The sequence below is a fragment of the Halichoeres trimaculatus genome, unplaced genomic scaffold, assembly GCF_033239565.1.
Source record: "Halichoeres trimaculatus isolate MK-OKI-2021-1 unplaced genomic scaffold, fHalTri1.1 fHalTri1_scaffold_7, whole genome shotgun sequence".
In the NCBI taxonomy this organism is placed as follows: domain Eukaryota; kingdom Metazoa; phylum Chordata; class Actinopteri; order Labriformes; family Labridae; genus Halichoeres; species Halichoeres trimaculatus.
Genome location: NW_027437185.1, coordinates 31,152,158 through 31,175,153, shown reverse-complemented (window position 1 = coordinate 31,175,153; position 22,996 = coordinate 31,152,158). Strand labels below are relative to the sequence as shown.

The 22,996-nt window shown below is 40.9% G+C and overlaps 1 protein-coding gene across 2 annotated transcripts in view; it reads right to left on the bottom strand.

The window, feature by feature from the left end:
• Positions 1–256: 256 nt before the first annotated feature.
• Positions 257–22,996, bottom strand: part of LOC141793225 (ecto-NOX disulfide-thiol exchanger 2-like) — a 131,402-nt gene continuing 108,662 nt past the window's right edge. For both annotated transcript variants that reach the window (XM_074673733.1, XM_074673734.1), the window contains exons 10-15: positions 19,065–19,252; positions 17,993–18,133; positions 10,621–10,677; positions 9,780–9,876; positions 6,160–6,245; positions 257–2,227 (exon numbers count right to left, since the gene is read on the bottom strand). In XM_074673733.1, coding sequence (XP_074529834.1) covers positions 2,096–2,227; positions 6,160–6,245; positions 9,780–9,876; positions 10,621–10,677; positions 17,993–18,133; positions 19,065–19,252 — 701 coding nt within the window. In that variant the 3' untranslated portion in view covers positions 257–2,095. The remainder of the gene's footprint in view (positions 2,228–6,159; positions 6,246–9,779; positions 9,877–10,620; positions 10,678–17,992; positions 18,134–19,064; positions 19,253–22,996) is intronic.

Below are 22,996 nucleotides of genomic sequence, written 5' to 3'. Positions count from 1 at the left end.
TCACAGGTAAACACAGGATGCTTGAAAAAGCCTACATGTGACAGACGCTAGGCTCTACATACCCAGGCAAGAACATTATTTTTTCTACCATGTTTGCTCATATTTATGTATTATTTTTTTATAAATCAATATTCCAACTGTTAAAAAAAACATTATATTTGATTAATTTTAACACATTAAAGGAAAATTCCACCCAAAACACTTTTTTTTATGAATTAATTTATATTTCGATAGAAAACATTACAAAGAAAATAACCTTTGCATCAAAAAAAATGTACAACTGTATGTTTTTTTTTAAATATATAAAGCCTGTGACGCATTGATATAAATTCAAGTGCACCTACACGTCTAATCTGTAGCTTTTGCTCAAAGCGTCTGGTCTCAATAGTTTTATGTCAAGTGTGTTGTTCAAGCTGACATCCTGGTTTGGATCCAAAGTGTCAGTAAAGACCTGTTTCCACCAAGCGGTTCAGTTTGGTTCGTCTTGTCGCGGCACAAATTTTGCAGCGTTTCCACTGACTAATCTTGGGACAGATCCTAAAATAACTGAGACGAGCCGTCCCACTTTTTGGGACCCTTACGTAGGGTTTCCAGACGAAACCGATCCAATCACAGAAACTGGAGCTACAACACTGCAGACTGTTGATTGGTCGAAAGAATCGTCAATTACTGAGCGACAGCGGCTGTATTTCTCCTGGTGGCACAGAGCCTTCTCAGAAACAAAACTTGATTGCACTTTGCAACGCGGCAAGGCTCTCATTTTACTGGTCAATCTACATTCCAACCCTCACCTATGGCCACGAGAAGATCACAGACACAAGCAACTGAAATGAGTTTCCTCCGCAGGGTGTCTGGGCTCAGCCTTAGGGATAGGGTTTATAGCTCAGACATCCGGGAGGCTTGGAGTAGAACCACTGCTCCTCCGCATCGAGGGGAGCCAGATGAGGTGGTTTGGGCATCTAGTGAGGATGCCTCCTGGACGCCTCCCTTGGGAGGTGTTTCGGGCATGTCCAACTGGGAGGAGACCCCGGGGTAGACCCAAGACACGGTGGAGAGATTATATCATGATTGGCCTGGGAACGTCTTGGTATCCCCCCAGAGAAGCTGGTGGGTCATTGATTTTTGCTGATGGCACTGCTACCCCAGCAACCCGGACTCGGATAAGTGGTGGAAAATGAGATGAGATGAGAGACTTTGTAGCAAAGTGCCACATGCGAATCACAAAGAAGACAAATTGCTGGATGTCTCCCATCGTTGCTCTTTGTTTAGTGTGTTGCATTTTTCTTCTTTGTTGGTTTTACTAACGGGGCACACTATGTTGCGCTGCTATGATGTAACGCTATTATTTAACTGATGCAGCTATCCGCATCTGGCTTACATGCTGCCTACCACTAGCGGGCACAGTTGGATGTGGAAACGCAAACAGGACCAGGCTGAACTGAGCCAACCTGTACTGATCTAATCTGGACTGCTTGGTGGAAACAGGGCTTATGTCAAACACCAGCTCTTCTGTGACAGCTGAGGAAACAACCTTCCTCTTGTTTTAACACAAAAACAAAGCACCTTTTCCAAACAGGACACATTCAGGACTTCCAAACCGTGCCAAAGCAAATCAATCAGAAGATTGTGGCCTGTGATGGCAAAAAATAAATACATCTTTTATTCAATGTTACAGGATTTCACACCTTTTACTTACTGACAGCTTACAGAGCTGACTGCAGGCTCACAGAGGACAATGCCCTGCCCATGTGGGCAACAACTGTGTTATAATCCAGTGACTGAAGAAATGGTTCTGCTTCACCGACTCCCCTCACAGAAGCTTAGAAACTCACAGAGTCCGAGCTCATGAGACTGTCGCTGTGATTTGGTTTCAACATCCCTGTAACCATGGCAATGTCGCTTTCTAAGTCTCTGCCACCTGCACAGAGTCCCTGAAACGCTCATGTTACATTTCTCCTGCTCAGTCTTCTGCGTCCTCGACCATCAGGTACAGTCCACAGTCTTTGATATTCGTGGCTCCACACTCTGTCCTTCACATTGTTACAGAGTCCCTGATGCTGAGTCTGTCGTCTCCTCTGCGTCTCAGAAACAGACTCTACGTGCTCTTGATGCCCTGGAAGCCGCAGAAGTTCCAGCGTTTCTCCAAACTGGCTCCGACACCGGTGAGCTCCTGTCTGAAGGTGCAGGGCAGCCGAGAGAGAAGAGCCTCCACCTCTCCAGGGTTTATCTGAAGAGACACACAGAGTTTAATCCAGTTTTATTAGTATTCTGGCCTAAGTACATTTGCTACAACATGAGCCACAGTGACAACCTTAGAGTGTGGTATATTAGTCAACACTGGGAAAACTTTTTGGCATTAGAGAGGGAGGATAACATTTTGTACATAAAATAGGTCTCCTTATATGTGGCACAACAATTGAGCTCCACTTGTTTTACTGGTTGGAGTCCTTCCAGGGATGTTTCTTGTAGTAGCTATCAAGCTAACATGATAGCTTTTTGTTTTCTTTGGGCCAGAAGGTTAATTTTATCAAAATGGAAAGACCCCATACTCTCAGTATATGGCCAGTGGATAAGGGAGGTCATGTGTCTTGACCACCTAGAAAAAAATAAGATATACCATTAGAGGTTGTACCAAGAAATGTTTTGAAACTCCCTCTTAAACACACGTGTGTTTAAGATTTTAGATTGTCTGGCTGAATATTGATGACCCTGTATTGGGGGAGGGGGGTTTTGGACAGAGGCATTTTTTTGTCCCTGACTGTCCTAATTGTTACTTGTTGTTCATGTTGTTCTCTGTAACACACAACATATAAAAGGACTTTGATTAAAAAAACAGGTCTCCTGCTGCCTCACTATACTGCGGAGTTCCACAAGGATCCATCATAGGTCCCCTTGAATTTCTTATCATATTACCACAGCTCTGTTAACCTATCGCATCTTTTTCTTCTAAATGAACCTTATGTTAGTCCTTCTTTGGAAAGCATATTAACAAATATGACACCTGATTCATATCATTTTGTTTTAATATTTGATTCATAGCAGTCATATTATTCTTATGCAACTGAAGTAATGCGATTGTTTTTGTTTTTACACAGGTGTCCTGGATTATTATTCTTCCCAGAAATGCAAATATTTTTGTAAATGAGGGAAGAGAAGAATAAATTTCTGTTAATTAGTTTATCTTATTGTGAGCACTGTTTTGCAGAAAGTTTGGACCAGTGACCCACTTTGTCTTAAAATAATCACATTACAGAAATAGTAAAGGAAGACTTTCAGATTTAGAAAGCCAGTTTTAAACATAAGATCATTGAAAATTCAAAGCCAGTGTGTGACGGCACAGCAGCAACCTGACTAAACGTAATCTGGCTCACACCACTCGGGTGGGCTGAGGATCCAGAGTCTATTAAAATTCTGAGCTGACACAGCCAAAATCCACTGTACAAGCTGTTGTCGACGCTGTCTCGCATTAATCTGAAGATTGTTCAGGCCTGTGTTGATGTCAGGAAGCATTAAGGCCCATGATGAAGACAGGACCGGTGTGTCATTACACACAATGGAGCTGTGTGTGTGTGTGTGTGTGTGTGTGTGTGGAGCCTCCTGATAAGCAGAGAGGATTGCTTAGACTCTGTGTTATTGACTCAAGCTCTGTGGGCTGCTTGATGTGAGCAGCCCAGAAAGTCAACGTGGAGCAACACACACTGAATTCAAACTCATACGAAGACAAACAGTTTTGGGAGTTTTCTCACAGACACACAACAAAAAAACATCAAACACACAAAGAAGACAAAAGACCCAAAAGGCACAAGAGATTAAAAAGACACAATCTCTGCTTTGCATATGTGAGGATGAGCCAGGGTGGTGAGGAGACGATTCAAAGAGTGGAAGCTCTGACGTTTCTTCCTTGTGAACATAACGATGAAGTCTTTTCAGACGACAATCAAAATCTTTCCAGCGTTCAGAATCTGACGTTTGATTGGCTCTGACTGTAAAGGCAGTAACACTCGCTGTTTTTTTCTCAGGTCTTGTCAAGGCAGGTATGGCCATTGATCTTAGTGTTTTGGAGGTGACATGGTGAAGTTGGCATTTTTGGAGCATTGTGACGGGTGATAATATGACACCTCTGCAGGAAGGTGAGGATGAACTTTTTTTTCCCGACAGGTTAAAACCAGGGGTGTCAGAGGATTGAGGATGGCTTCAGACAGTAATTGTCAGGATGAAGCATGTAGTTCAAGAGTTATAAAACTTTCCAGCCCACATACCCCAAAAAGCAATACTGGAGATGGTGACCCCGTATTGTGTGAATATACTGATAGGCCAATGCTAAAACAAACAGAAATAAGGCAAGATACTGAAATCAGATGATCGGGAGAAAATTAGACTACCTTTGTTCACCTGTTGCTGTTTCATAAAGGATGCCATACCCCATAGCAGGGCTTGAGACTGGGACCAAAATGGTCACATGGCTTAGTCAGTCTTCACCTGTTCTTTCTCCTGTTCTGCCGTCACGTACAGCCAATATGAGCATCACACACCAAAGACAGACTAAACTCTCCTTTTTACTATGTTACAGCATGTGGGAGCTAATGTTCGGTAAAGAAATCAGGGCAAACACAGGATGAATAAACTCTGTAACCAGCGCACGAGTATAAATCATGACAATATAACACTGATGCTCTGATAAAATCTTCATCAAAGTGTGTCACTGCTTCCTGTTTCTGTGTGTCTGAGTGATTGCAGTCACAGCCTCTTCGGATCAAACTAACTACATTGCCAACTTCACTGCTATCACTGCTCTGTTTTTGGCTGTAAACAGCCACATAGTTCCATGCACAAAATTCCCATCTCGGAAGAAGACAAGACTAAGTGGCTAAAGTTCATTTAAGAGAGAAATGTGCCAGCTACACTCAGTAAAACTGTGCATGTGTGTGCTAGTCACTTCACGGCCGACTGCTTTTCCAACTTTGGACAGTACAACAGAGGGCTAGCGAATAGACTGGTCCTGAATCCAGGCGCATTACCAACCATCCACCAACAAACCTGGGACCCTGGAAATGTGAGTATTTTAAATGCTGTGTGCTGTGGAGCAGATGTAAGAGCTTTTCCTCAGTGTCCCCCCTGTCTCTGTGTTAGCTTCAGGATGCTAACTTTAGCTGCGGTTAGCCTGTTGTTTTAGCCTGTAATGTTATGGTAAAGGAGCTTCGCTGTTTTCTAAACATTGGGCACTCGGAGCTCGTGGCGCCGCTCTCAGTGACGTGGAAGAGCGGGGCGGTATCAACGGTGGCTCATTTACATATGAAGACCACGCCCACTAAATCAGAGCGTTCTGAACAGAGGGGCTATGAGAGCCTGGAAACAATGCTGCTGTGCTTGATTTATTGGCTTTTTGGACCAAAACATGTTACTACCATTTCATGAAGACATCAATGATCCATATTAAACTGCAGAAAAGGAGCATAACATGGGACCTTTAAATCGTGAAATATCAGGATTTTTGTTTTTCTCAGGTTTGTGCACATGATTTAAAATTTGGCACAAGATTTAAACTGCGGTTTTAAAATCCACTCTGTGACCAAAATTTCCTTCCAGATTACATTTTCTTAGTTTGGAATATTGTCAGGTTTTAGTGGCAGGTGAATGAATGCTGTATGAACAGATGTTAAACTTAACAACCCACTGGCACCAAATTAAACTCTTCATCAAACCTTTCCTGAATCATTTCTAATCATGTGATAATCCACCACCTGTTGCCTGTGCAATCCAGTAAAAATAGAGTCGGAGGGAAAAGCACCTTTTCTACACCGCTCTTTACGATAAAAACAGGAAACATTAAACATTTTTTTTCAGATCTTAATGAAACAGGTAATTTGCTGGATTATATTTAAATCTGGTCTTTTTTAAAACATACTCTCAGTCCAGAAAACTTCATCTTGCTCAAAGAAGAATCAGTCCAGCTTTTCAGAAATAACTTCATTTGTGCTTCTTTGACTCAGTTTCAGTTATTCCAGAGTATCAGGTTGTTGAAGCATTGACAGGAAGTGTATCATTTTCACAGCAGGAACCTGGAACAGAACAAGCTCACACGTCGTCCTGACACTGAGCCATGTAATCTAACCTGATACTAAAAGCTGCTGACCTCCTCCACAGTTTGGTGTTCATTACCTTTGTGTCCAAACGCTGCAGGTAGGAGCAGATGTACTCGATGCTGGCTCCAAACGGGTGGACGTGCAGGAAGGTGGAGATGATTCCTGAGGTGGAGAGAAAAGTTAAACACAGATTTAAAGTTTGTCTCTCCCCTCTCCTCTGACTGAGGCGAACACGAGCTCTGAGTGTTTCCTCCCTGAGTCCCTGCGCTGTTAGAAGCCTCTTGTATATTCAGGCTCCAGATTACAGAGAGTGTTTAATGACGGCTTTTGATGCTGTTGCCTCTCATACACAGAAACCATCTGCTATCAGCTCACAGGAGAGGACGGAGATAATCCTCTACCTCTGCTAACTACCTTTAGAGGAGACCAGAGGAGAACAACTGAAACAGAAGCAGATTGTTAAGTCAGACAGATTTAAATGATCTTAAGGAAACTAGAATGACTTTAAACTTTAACAGGAGAGTTACAGCTCCATGATTTTTTTATTTGTTGCCTGCAGGGGGTCGGTTGATGCTTGAGCTCAAACAACATGTTTGCCTGGAGCTGCTCCACTGGCAACGAATGAGGCCGAGACTTTTACGCACATTCAGTATTTGATGTTGTTGATTTATTTGCATAAATCACCCACTGGATTGGTTTTGCCGTTTGTTTATTTGTTTGCCTTGGAGGACGACTGAATACCTTCAGCTGACACTTCAGAGTAAGCTGTGACAACAAGCGCCCACTCAGTGTTTGTGCGTCATCATCATTAAAACTTTAAAACAATGACAGTCACCCAGACAAGTTTTAGGAAGTTCAAACTTTTCTGTGGAGTTATGACATATTGCTTTTTTTAATCCTCTAATGAAACTGTGAGCTGGATTCTTTTGATGCATACAAACCTGAAGGTTGTTTTCAACAGTTACAGGTGAGTTTGGGGCTTCGACGAGCGTTGTGTGTCCCTGAGCTCGGTGCTGTGTCAGAAACAAAGACGTGGATGTTTGTTTTTGTTTTGGCAGCATTCACACCTGCTACCGGTTAACTGTTAGACTGCCCCAGGCCAGACTGAGCTGTGTGCCCCTTCTGACGTCTGTTCTTTGAATTCTGAACAATCACGGACCCTCTGACGAACAGTCGAGCACACAGCCTGAAGCTCCATCACTCTTGGTGTGAATACTCGGTTTGTTTTGTGTCAAACTTTTGATGATACTTTCATTTACCCACGAGTATGCAGATATGGGCACAATACACAGTATCCTGAAGTAATAAAGTGCCAAAGAAATATGTTTTAGGCACAGACAGTTAGGCAGGACCCATCTTGAGGTTGTGCTGAAACGGACGGGGGGTGAGGCCGTGTATCATCTCTATCATCTGAAACAAATGCAGGCTTGAGAAAGATTGGCAAAGTTTGCAACAAGAGGGTAGCGGTGGTGATGGTTCAACTTTCCTAACTTCCTGCAGCGTCTACCTACATGATAGACTGACACCAAGATCCAAAATCTGATTTAACGTTATTTGGATTTCTTTCAACTACATTTGTTTCTGATTCATGTTCTTCATGTTGGTTTTGTGCAGTTTTACTTTGGATGCGCTTTTCAATAAAACGCTCCCTTTTTATTTGAGCTTGAGCCCAGGACTCATGAGAACACCAATCTATTTATACCCCTTTTTCACCTAACTGGTGCTGTTGCAAGTTCCAGGCCAGTGACTGACTCAGCACTAGATCTTGGTGTTTCCACAGACAAAAGTCGTGTTTTCACCAAGCAGACCAGTTTGATTTGTCTCGGTACAGGGCGCATTTTGTGGCGTTTCCACTGACTTATCCCGAGACAGATCCCCAAATAATCGAGACGAGCTGTTCCACTTTTTGGGACCCTTTCGTATGGGTGCCAGACTGAACCGATCTGCTCTCGGATGGTGGAGCTATAACACTGCAGACCGTTGATTGGTAAAAAGAATCGTCACATACCCCGACAGCGGCTGCATTTCTCCTGGCGGCACACAGCCTTCTCTGAAACAAAACCTGATTGCTACATGCCAATCACAGAGAGGACGAAATGCTGCATGTCTTCCATCTGTGCTCTTTGTTTACTGTGTCGCGTTTTTCTTCTTCATTGGATTTATTAGCGGGGTAAACTGTGTTGCGCTGATACGTCGTCACGCTATTGTTTAACAGCTGCGGCTTTCAGCATCCGGCTTACACACCACCTACCACAAGAGGGCACAGTTTGCTGTGGAAATGCAAACAGGATCAGGCTTAACTGTACCAAACCGTACCAAACTGTACTGGACTGAACCGGACTGCTTGATGGAAACAGGTGATTAAAACTGGAGCTTAGCGAGCACCAAGTCTTTGCTGGGCCAGAGCTGAGCACCTTCTACATAAGGGACCGGGGTGGGGCTCCAATGACCAAAAATCTGTGTAAAAAACGGTCATTCTTGAGGAAAGCTGCTGGCCTTGTTGTCCACTGTTTTGTTAAAGTTTCCTAATTCATGATTTGAGATGGAGGCCAAATTAGAGCACTAATGTCTTTTATAGATCAGGTCTATACCTTATTATTTTATTTAACAGCCTAAACTGTCTTGTGTTATTTCTCATTCCTGAAAAGGAAATCTGCTGTGTGAGTTGTCTGTTTTGTTTACATTTACTCATTCATAACTTTAACACACTCACACACACACAGGAAGAGAAAGACGAGCACTCTCTGTGTTGCAGACAGTTCGAAACAAGTAATGTTAAACAAATCTCCGCCTGGTTGTAAGTGCTCTGAGCGCTAACTTTGTTGTCTTCTCCTGCCCTGTGTGTCTGCAGCTGACGCTACCTCCCTCCGGAGTGGTTACGAACTGACGTTTTACAGTGACGCAATGACATGCCCTGACTTGGATAGGATAGCTGATAGGAAAACTAACTGGCTTTAACAAAGAACATGAATTGAACCAACTAAGCACTCGCACCAGTACTGAACAAGCAGTGGTGGAAAAGGGGTATCTGTAGCATGGTAGGAACAACAGCTAAACAACAGCAGGTGCAATTTCAGGTTCAGTGACCTTCGCATTGAAAGTCCGACTTGACCACTGAGCCACAACCACAGCAACTGACTCATCAATGCTGAGGTATAAAATCAGAGCAACGTCACTTTAGCCATCTGGACATGAGACATTATTTGTAACAGTAGCTCAAAAACCAACTTTAAAAAGTTTAAAGCTGCCTTTACTTTGCTGAATAGTTGATAGCCTGGGGTGAACACGCTGCTAGGACTGAAAGTAGCTTGCAGCTCTGGCTGCTGCATCATGCATCATGCTGCTGATCCAGATAGACAACACTGACTTTGCAGCAGCTCGCTGTCAGAAAGTTATTTAATTCTCAGAGAGATGAAGGAGACCGGGTGGTGACCTTTGGAACAGCTCTGAGCATTTTGACCTGAATATGACTGAAAATCTGTTGAACATCACACTTCCTTTGACAAGTACTGTAACGTGACATCTGCTTTAAACTCATATTGTACATTTTAGTTCCTTTTTTGGTATTAAATGTTACTTTTATCAAGTAAAGCTCAACACAGATGTGTGATTACAGAATTTACCACAAACTAACTGAGACTAGGAAACTTTTGTTTGAGTTTAGTTTGGAAAAGAAGAGACTTCTTGTCAGCGTACCAACGAGCAGAGCTTCTCTTTCAGAGTGGACCGGACACTGCTGGTTCTTCTCTGTGGGACCTTCTTTCTCCTGACTGCACGACACCACTGCAGCTTCCTAAAACACACACACACAATAACACAGTTAGCTAGAATACACTCCCCATGACACATTACTTTTGATAAAAAGTACACAAGTCAAACTTTGGCTGATAAATATGAACAAAAGGCACAGACGTGGATGAGAACAAACACATCAGAAAGTTTCCCTACCCACGCTTTCATATCGACAGACAATGAAATTCAGGATGATGAGCTGAGGGACAATTTACAGCCAGCAGCTTTAGTTCTGATGTGTGAATTATTCATATACAGCAAAACAAAAGAGAGACAAGTGTAGGAAGAGGACGTACACAGAGGGGAAATGATCAAGCTGTTAGTTTCACGTCTCTGACAGTTGGCAGAAAATGGGAGCAGGGTAACGGAAAAGCTTTTGTGTTGTTGTCCTATAAAGTGTTGAGTGTTCTTCTCCCACTTATGTTGTTGATGCCCGGTGGCCTTTTATGACTTTTATATATCCATTAAACTCTGAGAGTGTGGGTCAGTGTGTGTTTGTGTGCAGACAAACCCACATGAGTCATTGTGACTTAAAGACTCCTTTATTTCCTAGCCTGGTTGTGTCAGCGGTGATTTACTCGATGACAAATGTGGCGGCAGAGAATTGAATTGGCCTGTAATGATCTGTCATGTCACTGAAGAGGTTAGAGAGGAAAGTCAGAGAGAGGGAAAGTGGGAGAAATGAGGACACAGAAACAAAACGTGGAGAAGAGTGGAGGGTTATATCTGTGTTATTTCCACTTACGCTGGCTTGATTAGCGCTCTCCTCGCTGCCGCCGTCGCCCTGCTTCGACGTCTCCAGCTGAGGCATGTGGGAACATGAGAGGAGAAGCAGCAGAGAAACAAGCTAAGTGCTAATGAAGACAGACGGGGGAGAGTGGTTGGGCACAGCGTGATGTGCAAAAGCAGACGACTACGTGCGTGGAGTATTTTTAGAATTATGTCAAGAAATGTGCTAGTTTGGAGCAAACAAGCACAGCAGATACACTGAACTCTGGCTGGATGAGATTAAATATTTAGAGAGAGTATTTGCACTCAGAGGTTGGAGCATCAGTCTGTGATAATTTGACATTTCATTAGATTGCTTGATAAATATTTTGAATCACTCAGTTTCTTGTTTTGGTGCAGGGGGTTTAACTCTCTGCAGTTGGTCTGAGCACTCGTCTGCATCACACTCTTTGCACAGGATGGATGTTTGAAGCTGTTCGGCTCTGGAAACTCAATGTCTGCTGAGGATCTGTGGAGGATGTGCGAGGAAATCTGTATAAGCCTCACTGATCCTGGAATTGTAAATGTTTAAGCCTTTTCCAAAGGTTCAGTCAAGTTTGCTTTTGGATTCAGCCTCTCAGAGGGATAGACGTTCAAACCATTTAATGAAATATTTACCTCACATACTTAGAGTATAGAAACCAGGAAAGAAAACAAAGAATTTCCTGCTGGGCAATAAAACTGAGCCAGTTGACCTCTAAAAGCCTGTGTAAAAGCCTCTGTCGATGCAGAAGTTGAGGAGTGATAACAAGTAGGTCTGGGACGATATGCTATTGTCACGATTCGATTCTGTTTTTTGGTTTTTTTTTTTTTTTTGCAATTTTTAATTTGCTTTTTATCACCAGACCATGTGAAAAAAGTTAAATGATGATAATGTCTACAGACTATATCAGGAGCCGTATTTTCCCATAAAATACACATCATGTGAGTCAGAAAGAAACATTTCACCCTCTGCTGGAGGAAAGTGGTAACTTTTTTCCAATCCAGTTCACAAAAAAAGACTGAAATGAAGAATTTGAATTGGAAAAAAAAGTCAATTTTTTGATATTGCCAAACAAAAAAATTCTGATATATCATATGATGATTTTTTTCTCCCACCTGTAATAACAAGATATCCCATCCTCTTTAGTCTTAGCCTGCAGGTGGATGCTGGAGCTGGAATTTGAGGTAAGGAACAAAAATTTTTGTTGACCACAACACTGGGAGCATATGTTTGTCATGTGATTGTGCAAATGACTGAATGAATGAGGCTTAAGTTACCTGCCTGTAGTAGCTTCCAGGCTTTGTCTCATTTTGGAAAGTAGAGCATGAAATCATGAAATCAAGAATATTTGTATTTTTTGATGCAAATTGTGTAAAAAAAACATTTATTTTGACCTGGTTTTATTACTTATTATTTTTTTTTATTTTTATTTTTATTTTTATTTGATTATTAATTTTTTTCTTTTTTTTTTTTGGAGGGTGGGGGGTGTCTTGGACTTTTGGTTGGACTTCTTGTTAGTGCCAACAACTTTTCAATGTTACTGAAGGAGTGTACAGTGGCCTATTGCATTCACTTGAAAAAGAAAATCTCCCTGTTTTTACAACATAACTAGCTCTTAAAAACAGGAATTTATTTATTTAAGAATTCCCTGTTTTTATGAGATACAATCTCGTAAAAACAGGAATTTATTTACTTTAGAATTTTCCTGTTTTAATGAGGTACTATCTTGTAAAAACAGAAAACATATTTATTTTTAAATGTTCTGTTTTTATGAGACACTATCTCTCAAAAACAGGATTTCCCATGATGCTCTGCTGCATGACTTGTTGATGCTTGTTTTTGCAGCTTATCAGAGGTGCAGTGTCAATACAGGAAAGGTAGCCTTTTAATGTGTTTTAGCTAGCAGTTGCATGTTTCATGTTTCTTCATCCAGATGGCGATTAAAGATTCTCACGAATTCCTTTACTTTTGAGATTACTGTTTTTAAAAGATAGTAATATAAAAACAGGAAATTGTTAAATTAATAAGTTCTTGTTCTCACGAGATAGTATCCTGTAAAACAGGAAAATCCAAAGTACATAAAAAGTCCTGTTCTTATGTGACAGTTATGTCGTAAAAACACAGGGATTTTTTTTTTTTTTTTTCGAGTGAATGCAATAAGCCGCGGTAGGAGTGAAAATTATCATAGCCAAAAAAAAGGTTGATAATGAGCTATTTGTTATAGAATGAGAAGTTCTGGCAGATTTTTCATGTTTTCATGATCCTTACAAAAGTGGAACAAAAGGGACATATGAATGCTTTGCAACAGTGAATGGTTTATTGCCAAAACCATTTACTAAAATAAAGAAATAGTCTTCCAAACTCAAATTTCCTTACTTTTTTGTGCTATGTTTAGTTTCGAAGGTGTGTACACTGATACATGCAAAGATAATAAGAATGTTTTGCAGCCTATAACCAAACATATCTATCTGGTTTTCTCCAATAATTTGAAAAAGAATCAATACTTCACTCAATAATAAAAATCCAGATAAGCAGTGTCACTAAAAGTCATATTAACGGTCAATGATAAAGAGCTTTGTTGTGATCATACAGTAAATGTTAAGGTTAACAGGTTCAGTGATCCAGTAAAAATCCACTAACGTGTGATAACAGCAGAGCGCTGATTGGGCCAGTGAAGGAGAACAGAAAAGTCCTCATCATGACAAACCACCCAGAGAGACGGCTAATCTGGAGAGAAACCACCACTCGGGCATCGATTTCTCCTGCGCCCTATAATGAGGCTGCCGTCCATGATTCATGTTAGCCCACATGCATGGATTTAATTAGCATTTTACCCACAGCGCACAGCCACAGGGACAGGGACTCATTTCCTATCAGAATCCTCACCATTAACTCACTATTGACAGCTCTGTTATTGCAGCAGATCTGAAAGACGGACGACACACGTTAACACTTATTCACTAATTTTACCTCTGTCTTGTGTGAAAATCGGCTCGTAAATCTAAGAGCAAACAGACGACACCTGGAAAAGCTTTCCATCGTCCAATTTAATGAGGGACTGAACATGAAGCTGTGTTTAATGAGAGCCTTTCCTCTCGTTATGGCCAGAAGGAACATTAACAAAGATCAGTATATGAACACTGGGAATATGGGACAGCTCCTGAAATATAAGCAGAAATGACGTGTATCATTAAGAAACCCCTTTAGAGTTCTTGTTGTTCGATGAAATTGTTTTATAGCCCAACAGCTGGTCTGATGTTAATATGTTGTTTTTTTTTTTTTTTTTTTAAGGTAAAACATGATGAAATGTAAAGTAACCACAGATCCTGTTGCACATGCAGTGACTGCAACATACCTCGATGGATGCTTGGATGTGTTTTTAAATGGCTGACATGGGTGAAGGCCTTTCATCACTGCTTGGGACTTCAACTATTTTCGTTTTGTTTTAATTGAATTGAAGGAGTTTTTTATTCTTGTAAACTGGGGGTTTAGCATTTAGATTGTTTTAAATTTGAGGAATACAGAGTGCTAAATGTTGAAGTAGAGAAAAATATTATTGAAAAGTGAAAGAAAAAAAAAGAAGAAGAAAAGCACTCAGAGAGCGCGGACCTCCGCCAAGCATATTGTGATTTTCATGCAACACTTTCGCCCTACTTTAATGTTATACTCCTTTTCAGCAGACTGTCTGCTACAATTTGGTGTTGGTTGCAGGTTTGTACGATAATTTGTTACCTGACAGTGTTGAAAATTACCCAGTAAATATTTCATATTCCAGATCTTAGTATCCAGAATATTGCAAGGATCTGGATTGTACTTTCACATCTGTCATAAATTATGATGACTTTGTCTTGTGTTGTTTTGCAAAGCAATCCGACCATTCATTGTGGGGTTATATACACATATGGTGAAAACAGCCCTATCTCACAATGATAAAGAATCCTTTGAAAAAGTCCTGGATCCAGATGGTGATCCAGATCACCTTCAAAATGTAATCACTTCTTCCTTATTCCATTTTGAACATTTTCTGAAGATTTTATCTAGATCTGTTTGTTACTTTTTGAGTTATGTTGTTCACAACCAGATAGAAAAACTCTCCCAAAAACATAAACTCCTTGGCGGAGATAATAAATCAAACTCGGTTTCTAGTGACATATATCTCAGCCTAAAGGGGACACTCACCAGCAGAGCCAAAATAACAAAACTTAATTTTCCAACTTTAACAATGTTTGTGAAATAAAAAACAAAGCACAGATTCCTTCAATGAGCAAATTGCAAAAAAGCATCCCCAATAAGATTAAGCTGGGTTTTGCCCTTTGCTTTGTGAAACCTCTGTTACAGCACTCTTGTCTTTTATAATCAAATAGTGAAATGATTACTCAGCGTATTTTCAGAGTGCTTGTAGCCAAAAGAACCAGCATTCCCATTCCCATGTGGATTTACTCAGAGTTGATTTTGCATAAAACCTCAGCAGCAAACAAGGAAACAATTAAAGTGTGACACAACACGCTTCGTAAGTTTCTGGTTAAGACACAAATTGATCTCATGTGGTGTTTGTTATCTTATTCTGGTGAGAACACAGAGTTACAGAGGAGTGGACACAATAACATCCTGTCTGGAGGAGAAGCACAGATGTGAAGAAAAATGTATTTAGTGTGTAAGAACGGAGAAGTTTAGTAAGACAGGAGGCTCATACATTGATAATGTGTATTATTTTTTGGTATTAGAAACATTGAGGGTAACACTTTACTTTAGAGGTCTGCAAATTTCATCACACTTTGGTAATAATTAGACCATTTTTTTTTTCTAATTTCTTTGAAAATAGCACATAACTTCTTTACAATAACGTCCAAATTTATTGTCCCAAGTCACAATTGGTAGGTTACTGTTTTTTCTTCTGTTTTTTTATTTGAAACTAAATCACAACCCACCACAAAATGTTTTCAGAAGTATCCTAACGTTTCTGCTATTTCCAGAGAAGCAGGTGATAAAAAGCTGCTTAGTTCTTGAAAACAGAAGTTAGGTTCATTGTTTCCTCTGATAATTACCTTTGAAATGATAAGTGAATAATTCAATTTCCCAATAAGAAGTTGATATTTAGCTATTTGTTATCAAATTTCACCAAGTTGTTTAGTACTGACTTTGTTGACATGAATAATTGAGATCACATGCAAAATGATAAACCTTTATGATTAGGTCTATAATGTTTTACTTGATACAACTGAAGGCTTCAGATGTGATATTCTCCAAGAGTAGGGTTGGAAATTGGCCTTACCTGATTGTGATAGACACTGCGAGGACAGGCGCAATGCAAAACAGAATCTGGCCAGAAGTTATGTGCTAATTTTCACCAAATTCTCATGAAATTTTGGGGGTAATTTCAAAGAAATAAGAAAAAACTTTGTCTAATTATTACCTAAGTGTGATGAAATTTGCAGACCTTTACAGTAAAGTGTTACCACAATGAGATACAACAGACACATCCTGCTGTACCTGTCATTCTATAAAAAAAAGGCTCAAGGGTATCGGTCTGTCAGAGTATTCAGTCTCCTGGTTTGGCAATTATTTGTCTAACAGATCTCAGTGCATGAAAGCTGATGGTTAACCTCTGGTTATTTCAGGTCTGATCTGGTGTTCCACAGGGCTCAGTCTTTGGACCACTTTTATTTACCCTGTATATTAACAGTATCTGTCATAATGTCCCTAATGCTAATTTTCATTTATATGTAGACAATACTGTTATCTATTGCTCAGCTTCCACACAGAAACAAGCTGCAGGAGGCCTTTGACATTGTGCAGGAAAATCTGAGGGACCTAAAGTTGGTTTTGAATTCTGAAAAAACAAAGCTGATGACTTTCACAAACTTCAAGCAGAAGTCACAGAAACGTCCATCTATTGTTACAGCTCAGGGTCATGTAATTGAGTATGTATCTTTGTAAAAATACCTTGGGTTTGTGATTGATGATTTTCTGTCGTTAAAGCTTCATATTGAACAGCTTGTAAAGAAGTTAAGGCTGGGACTGGGCTTTTACTTCAGGGATAAGTCCTGTTTTTCATTTGCAGCAAAAAAGCATCTTGTTTCTGCTACCTTAAATAAAGGTTAAATAAATAGATAAATAAAAACTTTAGATGCTCAACAGACATGAGCAGAATGATTTATTATTTTCTGTGCTTGTCTGCAAACACTCTGCTGATATGATATGAGCGTTTTTAACCTGTGATTTTCATACTTCTCATCTTGATGGCTCCTGTAGACAGAGCTGTAAAGTCTGTGTTAACAGCTTTGAATATATCCCACCCTGCTTTCTCCTCACAAATTATAGTATCACTCCATGTGAATATGTGCTGTGGAAAATTTAAACAACAGGCGGCCTTCGGGCTGTGAGCTGTTATCTCCTTGTCTCACGCCTCCCTGTGGCAGCAGTAACTGGCACTCAAAATAAATTTATTTCTATCCCTCTTTGTGTGGAAGGTCAATTTTTGCTTTTAGAAAAGGCCTCAGTTGGATTTTTAGACTTTTTCACAAGCTGATAAAAACTCTTCAGGACATCACATTTCAAAAGACTGAGCTGCAAAAGTGCAACTAGAAATATCTGGGATAATAAACTATTAATCAAAGCGGCTTTTATCAACAGACTGATGGATTCTTTTGTACAAATTTAGCTTTATATATTCAGATGTTTGGAGTTTAATAAAGCAAAGCTATATAGAGGTACTAGGATCAGTCTTTGAGGGTTTTCATGAGCTAACTTTGGCGGAAACCACAGAAAAAAGGGACATTTTCTTCTCACAGGAGATAAAAAAAGTCCTTCAAATTATAGTTAGAGGAGCACGTTTGTTATGAGATTCATTACTCAACGCTTACAAAGGCTGAAAAAAGCAACCACAAGCTATTTCAGCCTAAAAGTACCCTGTGAACTTTCTGAAGAGGGCTTGAGCTGAATGAGTAAATTACAAAAGAAGAAGAGAAAGAATCATGCTTCAGTGAGGAGAATGAGAAAGAAGGACACTGACTGAAGTTAGAAATTGTCCTCACCATGGTGAGCTCCTCCCTGCAGAGTTTTTACTTTAAAGATTGACCAAAAATATCTTGTGAGAATAGATATAAGTGTAAGATCTGTTTAAAATACCTAATTACATTTTTCTTAGCTTTCACATTCTTTCATTTTGTTTACTGATGGCTTCCTCCTTTAATATCTTTCATACGTTGGAGCTCAGCTTGAAATCATTTCTTTCTTATTAAAATGTAAATTAGATGGTCGTGTACACACAAACAAAGAGCGTAACTCCGGAATGAACTTTCTTATGAAAATAAACTTTGGAAACTTCATTCAGAGTTGACACGTGTCTGTTTCCTGTCACACTAACCTGCATGTCTTGTGTGTTTTGCAGATTCTGGAGTCCGTCCTTCAGCGTCTGGACTTGCTTCTCCAGCTGCTGTTTGTCCTCCAAACTTTTCTCCAGCTCTGCTTCTCGCTGTTTCATCTCTCCTCTCATTTTTAAAAGTTGCTGCACAGAAAAAAAAGGGAGAACAGAAAGTCATTGAAGCTACGCTGAACTCTCTGTGATGATTAAAGTTGTTTTTAGTGGAAGCTGAGAGCAAAGAGACAATCAGGCATTTGTTCCATTAGTAATCTGAACGCAGTCCCTACAATGGTAATTAGCACTTCAGCTCAATACAAGACAGCAATTAGACACCGATGTGAATTATGTTTCCAAAACACATTTTTCAAAGAGTAAAAGTTTGGGCTGTTATTTTCTGTCTGACATATTTCTATTATCCAGACCCTGAAGGGGTGATATGACAACCGCTTTGCTAGTAAACACTCAAAACGACAAATTGAATAAAGAGGAAACACTCATTAAGATGACAAGAGAAGACAAAACCTCTGATAGCTTCATGGTATTTATCTCATAATTGTCGTCTGAAGTTTCTGCGAACACAGATGAAAAGATTTCCTTCCTGCTGAGGAAGTTTCAGTTAACAGAGGATTAATGAAAAGGATCTCTACAGGCAGGAATATTCACTGCTTTAATATCACTTCCAGTTAATTTCTGTCTGAAGAGGTTTCAATAACTCTGAGGTTGATCCAATGTGCAGAACGATGAAATACCAAAGGACACCTTTCTCTGCAGTGACTCAGCTGTCCTTCAACAAAGCAAACCTGAAAACGTTATCCTTTTGCAGCTCTTCAGAACCAACAGCTGTTTCAGACAGCTGTACTCCACTACTTGTTCCCACACCGCTCTGTTTGAGAGCGCTGGATCATGAATAAAAGATAGACTAAGTGGAAAATTGAATGGGTTAACCTGAACGACCTTGTTCTCAGAGAAAACCTGGAGCAGAACAGAACAGGAACGAAAAGAGATTAAACTTTTTGTTGGCTGTCGGAGAGGAAAAGAGCGACTGTACGCCTCTGTGTGTGCTGGTGTAAAATACCTTCTGCATGCCCTGCAGAGCCTGCTGCAGGAAGCTGAGCTGCTGGGAGTGTGTGTTGTCCTCCTCGCTCCTCATTGGCTGGTTCTTGCCTTGCTCCTGTTTGAGCAGCTCCACCTCGTTCCTGTAGGCGTCCAGCTGACAGCGCAGGGAGTCGTTCTCCTCCTTTAAGGCTTCTACTTGAGAAACACCTGCAGGTTTTAACAAAGTGAACAAAGAAAGAAGTAATACCATGATTGGTATGTAAAACACTGCAGCACTGTTCAATTTACACCTCATCACTGGCCTCATTATTGTGCAGGACGTCACTTTCACAGTGTGACAGACTTTTGAGTTTCAAGGAAATGTTCTTGCTTATTTTTGTCTTTTAAAACTTGTTCAGACTGAATTATAAGACCTAATTTACATGTGCATCTAAATATTGCACATTTAAAGATGCTATGAGGAGAAACTATTTTAACTGCACTCCCTCGCCACCTTGTGGCCTGGAGTCTTTGCACACTGTCGTTTATTGCTTTTTGCGAGGCATGTGTTTGTTTTGGAATTAAATGCAGATCGAACTGAAACATCTTTTTTTTGTTCAAGTCAACTTTTTAGATACAACGCGCCGAGGCAAGGTATTTATCAGTACAGTTATGTAGCAATACGGTTTGAAATGTGACATCAAGCAAACTTTGAAGTAGCTGACTATATGTAGCACTATCATTAGCCCAGTGCTCTGACGTTTCTGTAGGCTAACATGACGACAAATAAACACTGTAAGTTCATTGACAGACTCTCAAGTTTGAACAGACCACTACAGAATAACTGCTGCATGTGGGTTGGAATGATTGTTATCACAAACAGTTTAGCCCCTGTGTTAGCCTTTAGCTCAGGCTGTATCACTCTCGTGTTTATCTTTCTTCTGCTCTTCTGTCCTTTTTCTGTCTGACAGTTAGGCTTCTGTGTCCACTATCACTACAAATTTAATCACAGAAATTGTTTTCAGCAGAGAAAAACACAGATCTCTGTTCTCACTACAACACTTCATCAGCTGGTGTGGTGTTGTCATAGAGACCTAGACGTGCTGTAAATCAATCTGGTCCTGTGCGACCCGCTTGGGAAGCTAAGAAGTAGCATTTTGGAATAACCTGAAACCTTTAATATTGGTGATGATAATCTAATTTTAAAGTGTGGATTACAACCGGGCATATTTCTAGAAGAGAAACTTTTTCCTGATCACTTTCAAACTCCTCACAGTCTCTTTGTATACCAATAAGATGGCAGGTGATTGTATAATGTAATGTGTCTGACAAAAAACTGAGTTTAACTAGAAAAGCACTCAGAGAGCGCAGACCTCCACCAAGCATATTGTGATTGCCACCAACACTTTAGTCCTACTTTAATGTTATACTCCCTTTCAGCAGACTGTCTGCTACAATTTGCTGTTAGTTGCAGGTTCGTACGATAATTTGTTACCTGACAGTGTTGAAAATTATAATGACCCAGTACATATTTCATATTCCAGATCTTAGTATCCTGAATATTGGCAGGATCTGGATCGTACTTTTACATCTGTCAGAAATTATGGTGACCACATCTTGTATTGTTTTGCAAAGCAATCTGACCATTTATCATGGAGTTATATACACATATGGGGAAAACGGCCCAATCTCACAATGATAAAGAAACATTTAAAAGAATCCTGGATCCAGACGGTGATCCAGATCACCTCCAAAATTTAATCACTTCTTCCTTATCCCATTTTGAACATTTCCTGAAAGTTTCATCAAGATCTGTTGGTTAGTTTTTTATGAGGCCAAACACAAACACAGCTACTTCCCACAGAGAGGTGTTGGGTGCAATGATAATGATCTAAAACCTGATTTGGATGTTCAGCCTGAGCCGGATAATCAGGGAACTTAAGTATAATAACAGATTGAGAGAGTGGAAGCTGTGATAATCCTGGAGTGTTTCTGTTCTGGACATCTGACCCGACCCATCGAGCTCAGAGAGGAGACAGAGGGAGTTATTACTGTACGAGAGCCGCTCAGCTGCAGACACGTCCAGTGTTATCAGCTCTGCTCTGCTCCTGTGGGCCTGAGAGGAAGCTCTTAGGAGAAAGTTTAATACACTGACTGGACGAGGAAGATAAGCCCCATCCTGCGTGAGTCTGTGAGTGTTCAGTGTCAGTTCATGTGTGAGTGCTGCGTGCAGTCCATCACGGAGGACGGCTGGCTGTGTTAATGAACTTCTGTGGCGTGTGTGTTGCTTGTGTGCACTTCACTGCCAGCGAAATGGAAGTTTGAGGTGAGAGGAATATTGATCCGAGAGCCTCATCAGCTCAGTGAGAGGAGATGTCAACCATTTGGCCAGAATCTGAGCAATCTCCCTCTGTTACATCACAGGTAGAGCTATCGACCCCCAGATATCCTCGAGCCTGCACACACACACAGATACTAACACACTCCTACAGGCACACAGTCATACACAAGGGCAGTTTTACTCTCAATTCTGTCCACGAGTCAGACGTTGGGCATCGATTCACCTCTTTAACAGGCTGCAGTCATAACACCAGAGGAAGAGTCGGTGTGAAAAAACGCTCTGAGTGTGACAGTCGGTCTGTTAACACTAATACCATGATGTGTTTCATTAACACCTGCCACCTTGGTTGGCCCTACAGTATGGAGTGGAATGACAGGTCTTTGACAGCACTGCTAATTGCTGACAGCTAAATAGCGAGGTTGCCACATAGGAGTGGGTTGGTCTGACAACAGAATTTGCATATATTTGCATGTTGATTAGATAAAGTGTCATATCAGCAAGCGGCAGAGATCATAGTGATTAAAAAAGGAGGAAAACACACAAACACAGGGAGAGCTAACAACTGAACATGAGGTGGTCATAGCTGCTTTATAACGCCCTGGTGACTACTTTAGACTTCAGGGTGATTGTAATGGGGGCAGAGAGATTAGCAGCAGCAGTTAGATTTTGTTGCTCCAGCAAATAAAAATGCTTCTTAAGGGGAAAACTCCAGATTATGGCACTTCAGATGTACCAGGAGTGGAAATCAGGCAGATGGTCAGGCTGGGCTCATACATACACATGTACACACACACTTAATGAGTGGAGTGTACATTCGCTTGATGTCATATGGTGGTTGTGTTCCTTATCGACTCAGTGGAGCATGTACACTCACCGGCCACTTTATAAGGTACACCTGTCCAACTGCTCGTTAATGCAAATTTCTAATCAGCCAATCACATGGCAGCAACTCAATGCATTTAGACATGTAGACATGGTCAAGACGATCTGCTGCAGGTCAAACCGAGCATCAGAATGGAGAAGAAAGGAAGGTGGTTGTTGGTGCCAGACAGGCTGGTGTGAGTATTCAGAAACTGATGAGCTACTGGGATTTTAAACAACAACCATCTCTAGGGTTTACAGAGAATGGTCCCAGAAAGAGAAAATATCCAGTGAGCGGCAGTTCTGTGGGCCAAAGTGCCTTGTTGATGCCAGAGGTCAGAGGAGACTAGACTGGCTCGACTGGTTGGAGCTGATAGAAAGGCAACAAATAACCACTGGTTACAACTGAGGTCTGCAGAAGAGCATCTCTGAACGCACAACACGTCCAACCTTGAGGCAGATGGGCTACAGCAGCAGAAGACCACACCGGGTGACCCTCCTGTCAGCTAAGAACAGGAAACTGAAGCTACAATTCACACAGCAACACCAAAACTGGACAATAGAAGATTGGAAAAATGTTGCCTGGTCTGATGAGTCTGGATTTCTGCTCCACATTCAGATGGTAGGGTCAGAATTTGACGTCAACAACATGAAAGCATGGATCCATCCTGCCTTGTATCAGCGGTTCAGGCTGCTGCTGGTGGTGTAATGGTGTGGGGGATATTTTCTTGGCTCACTTTGGGCCCCTTAGTACCAACTGAGCATGGTTT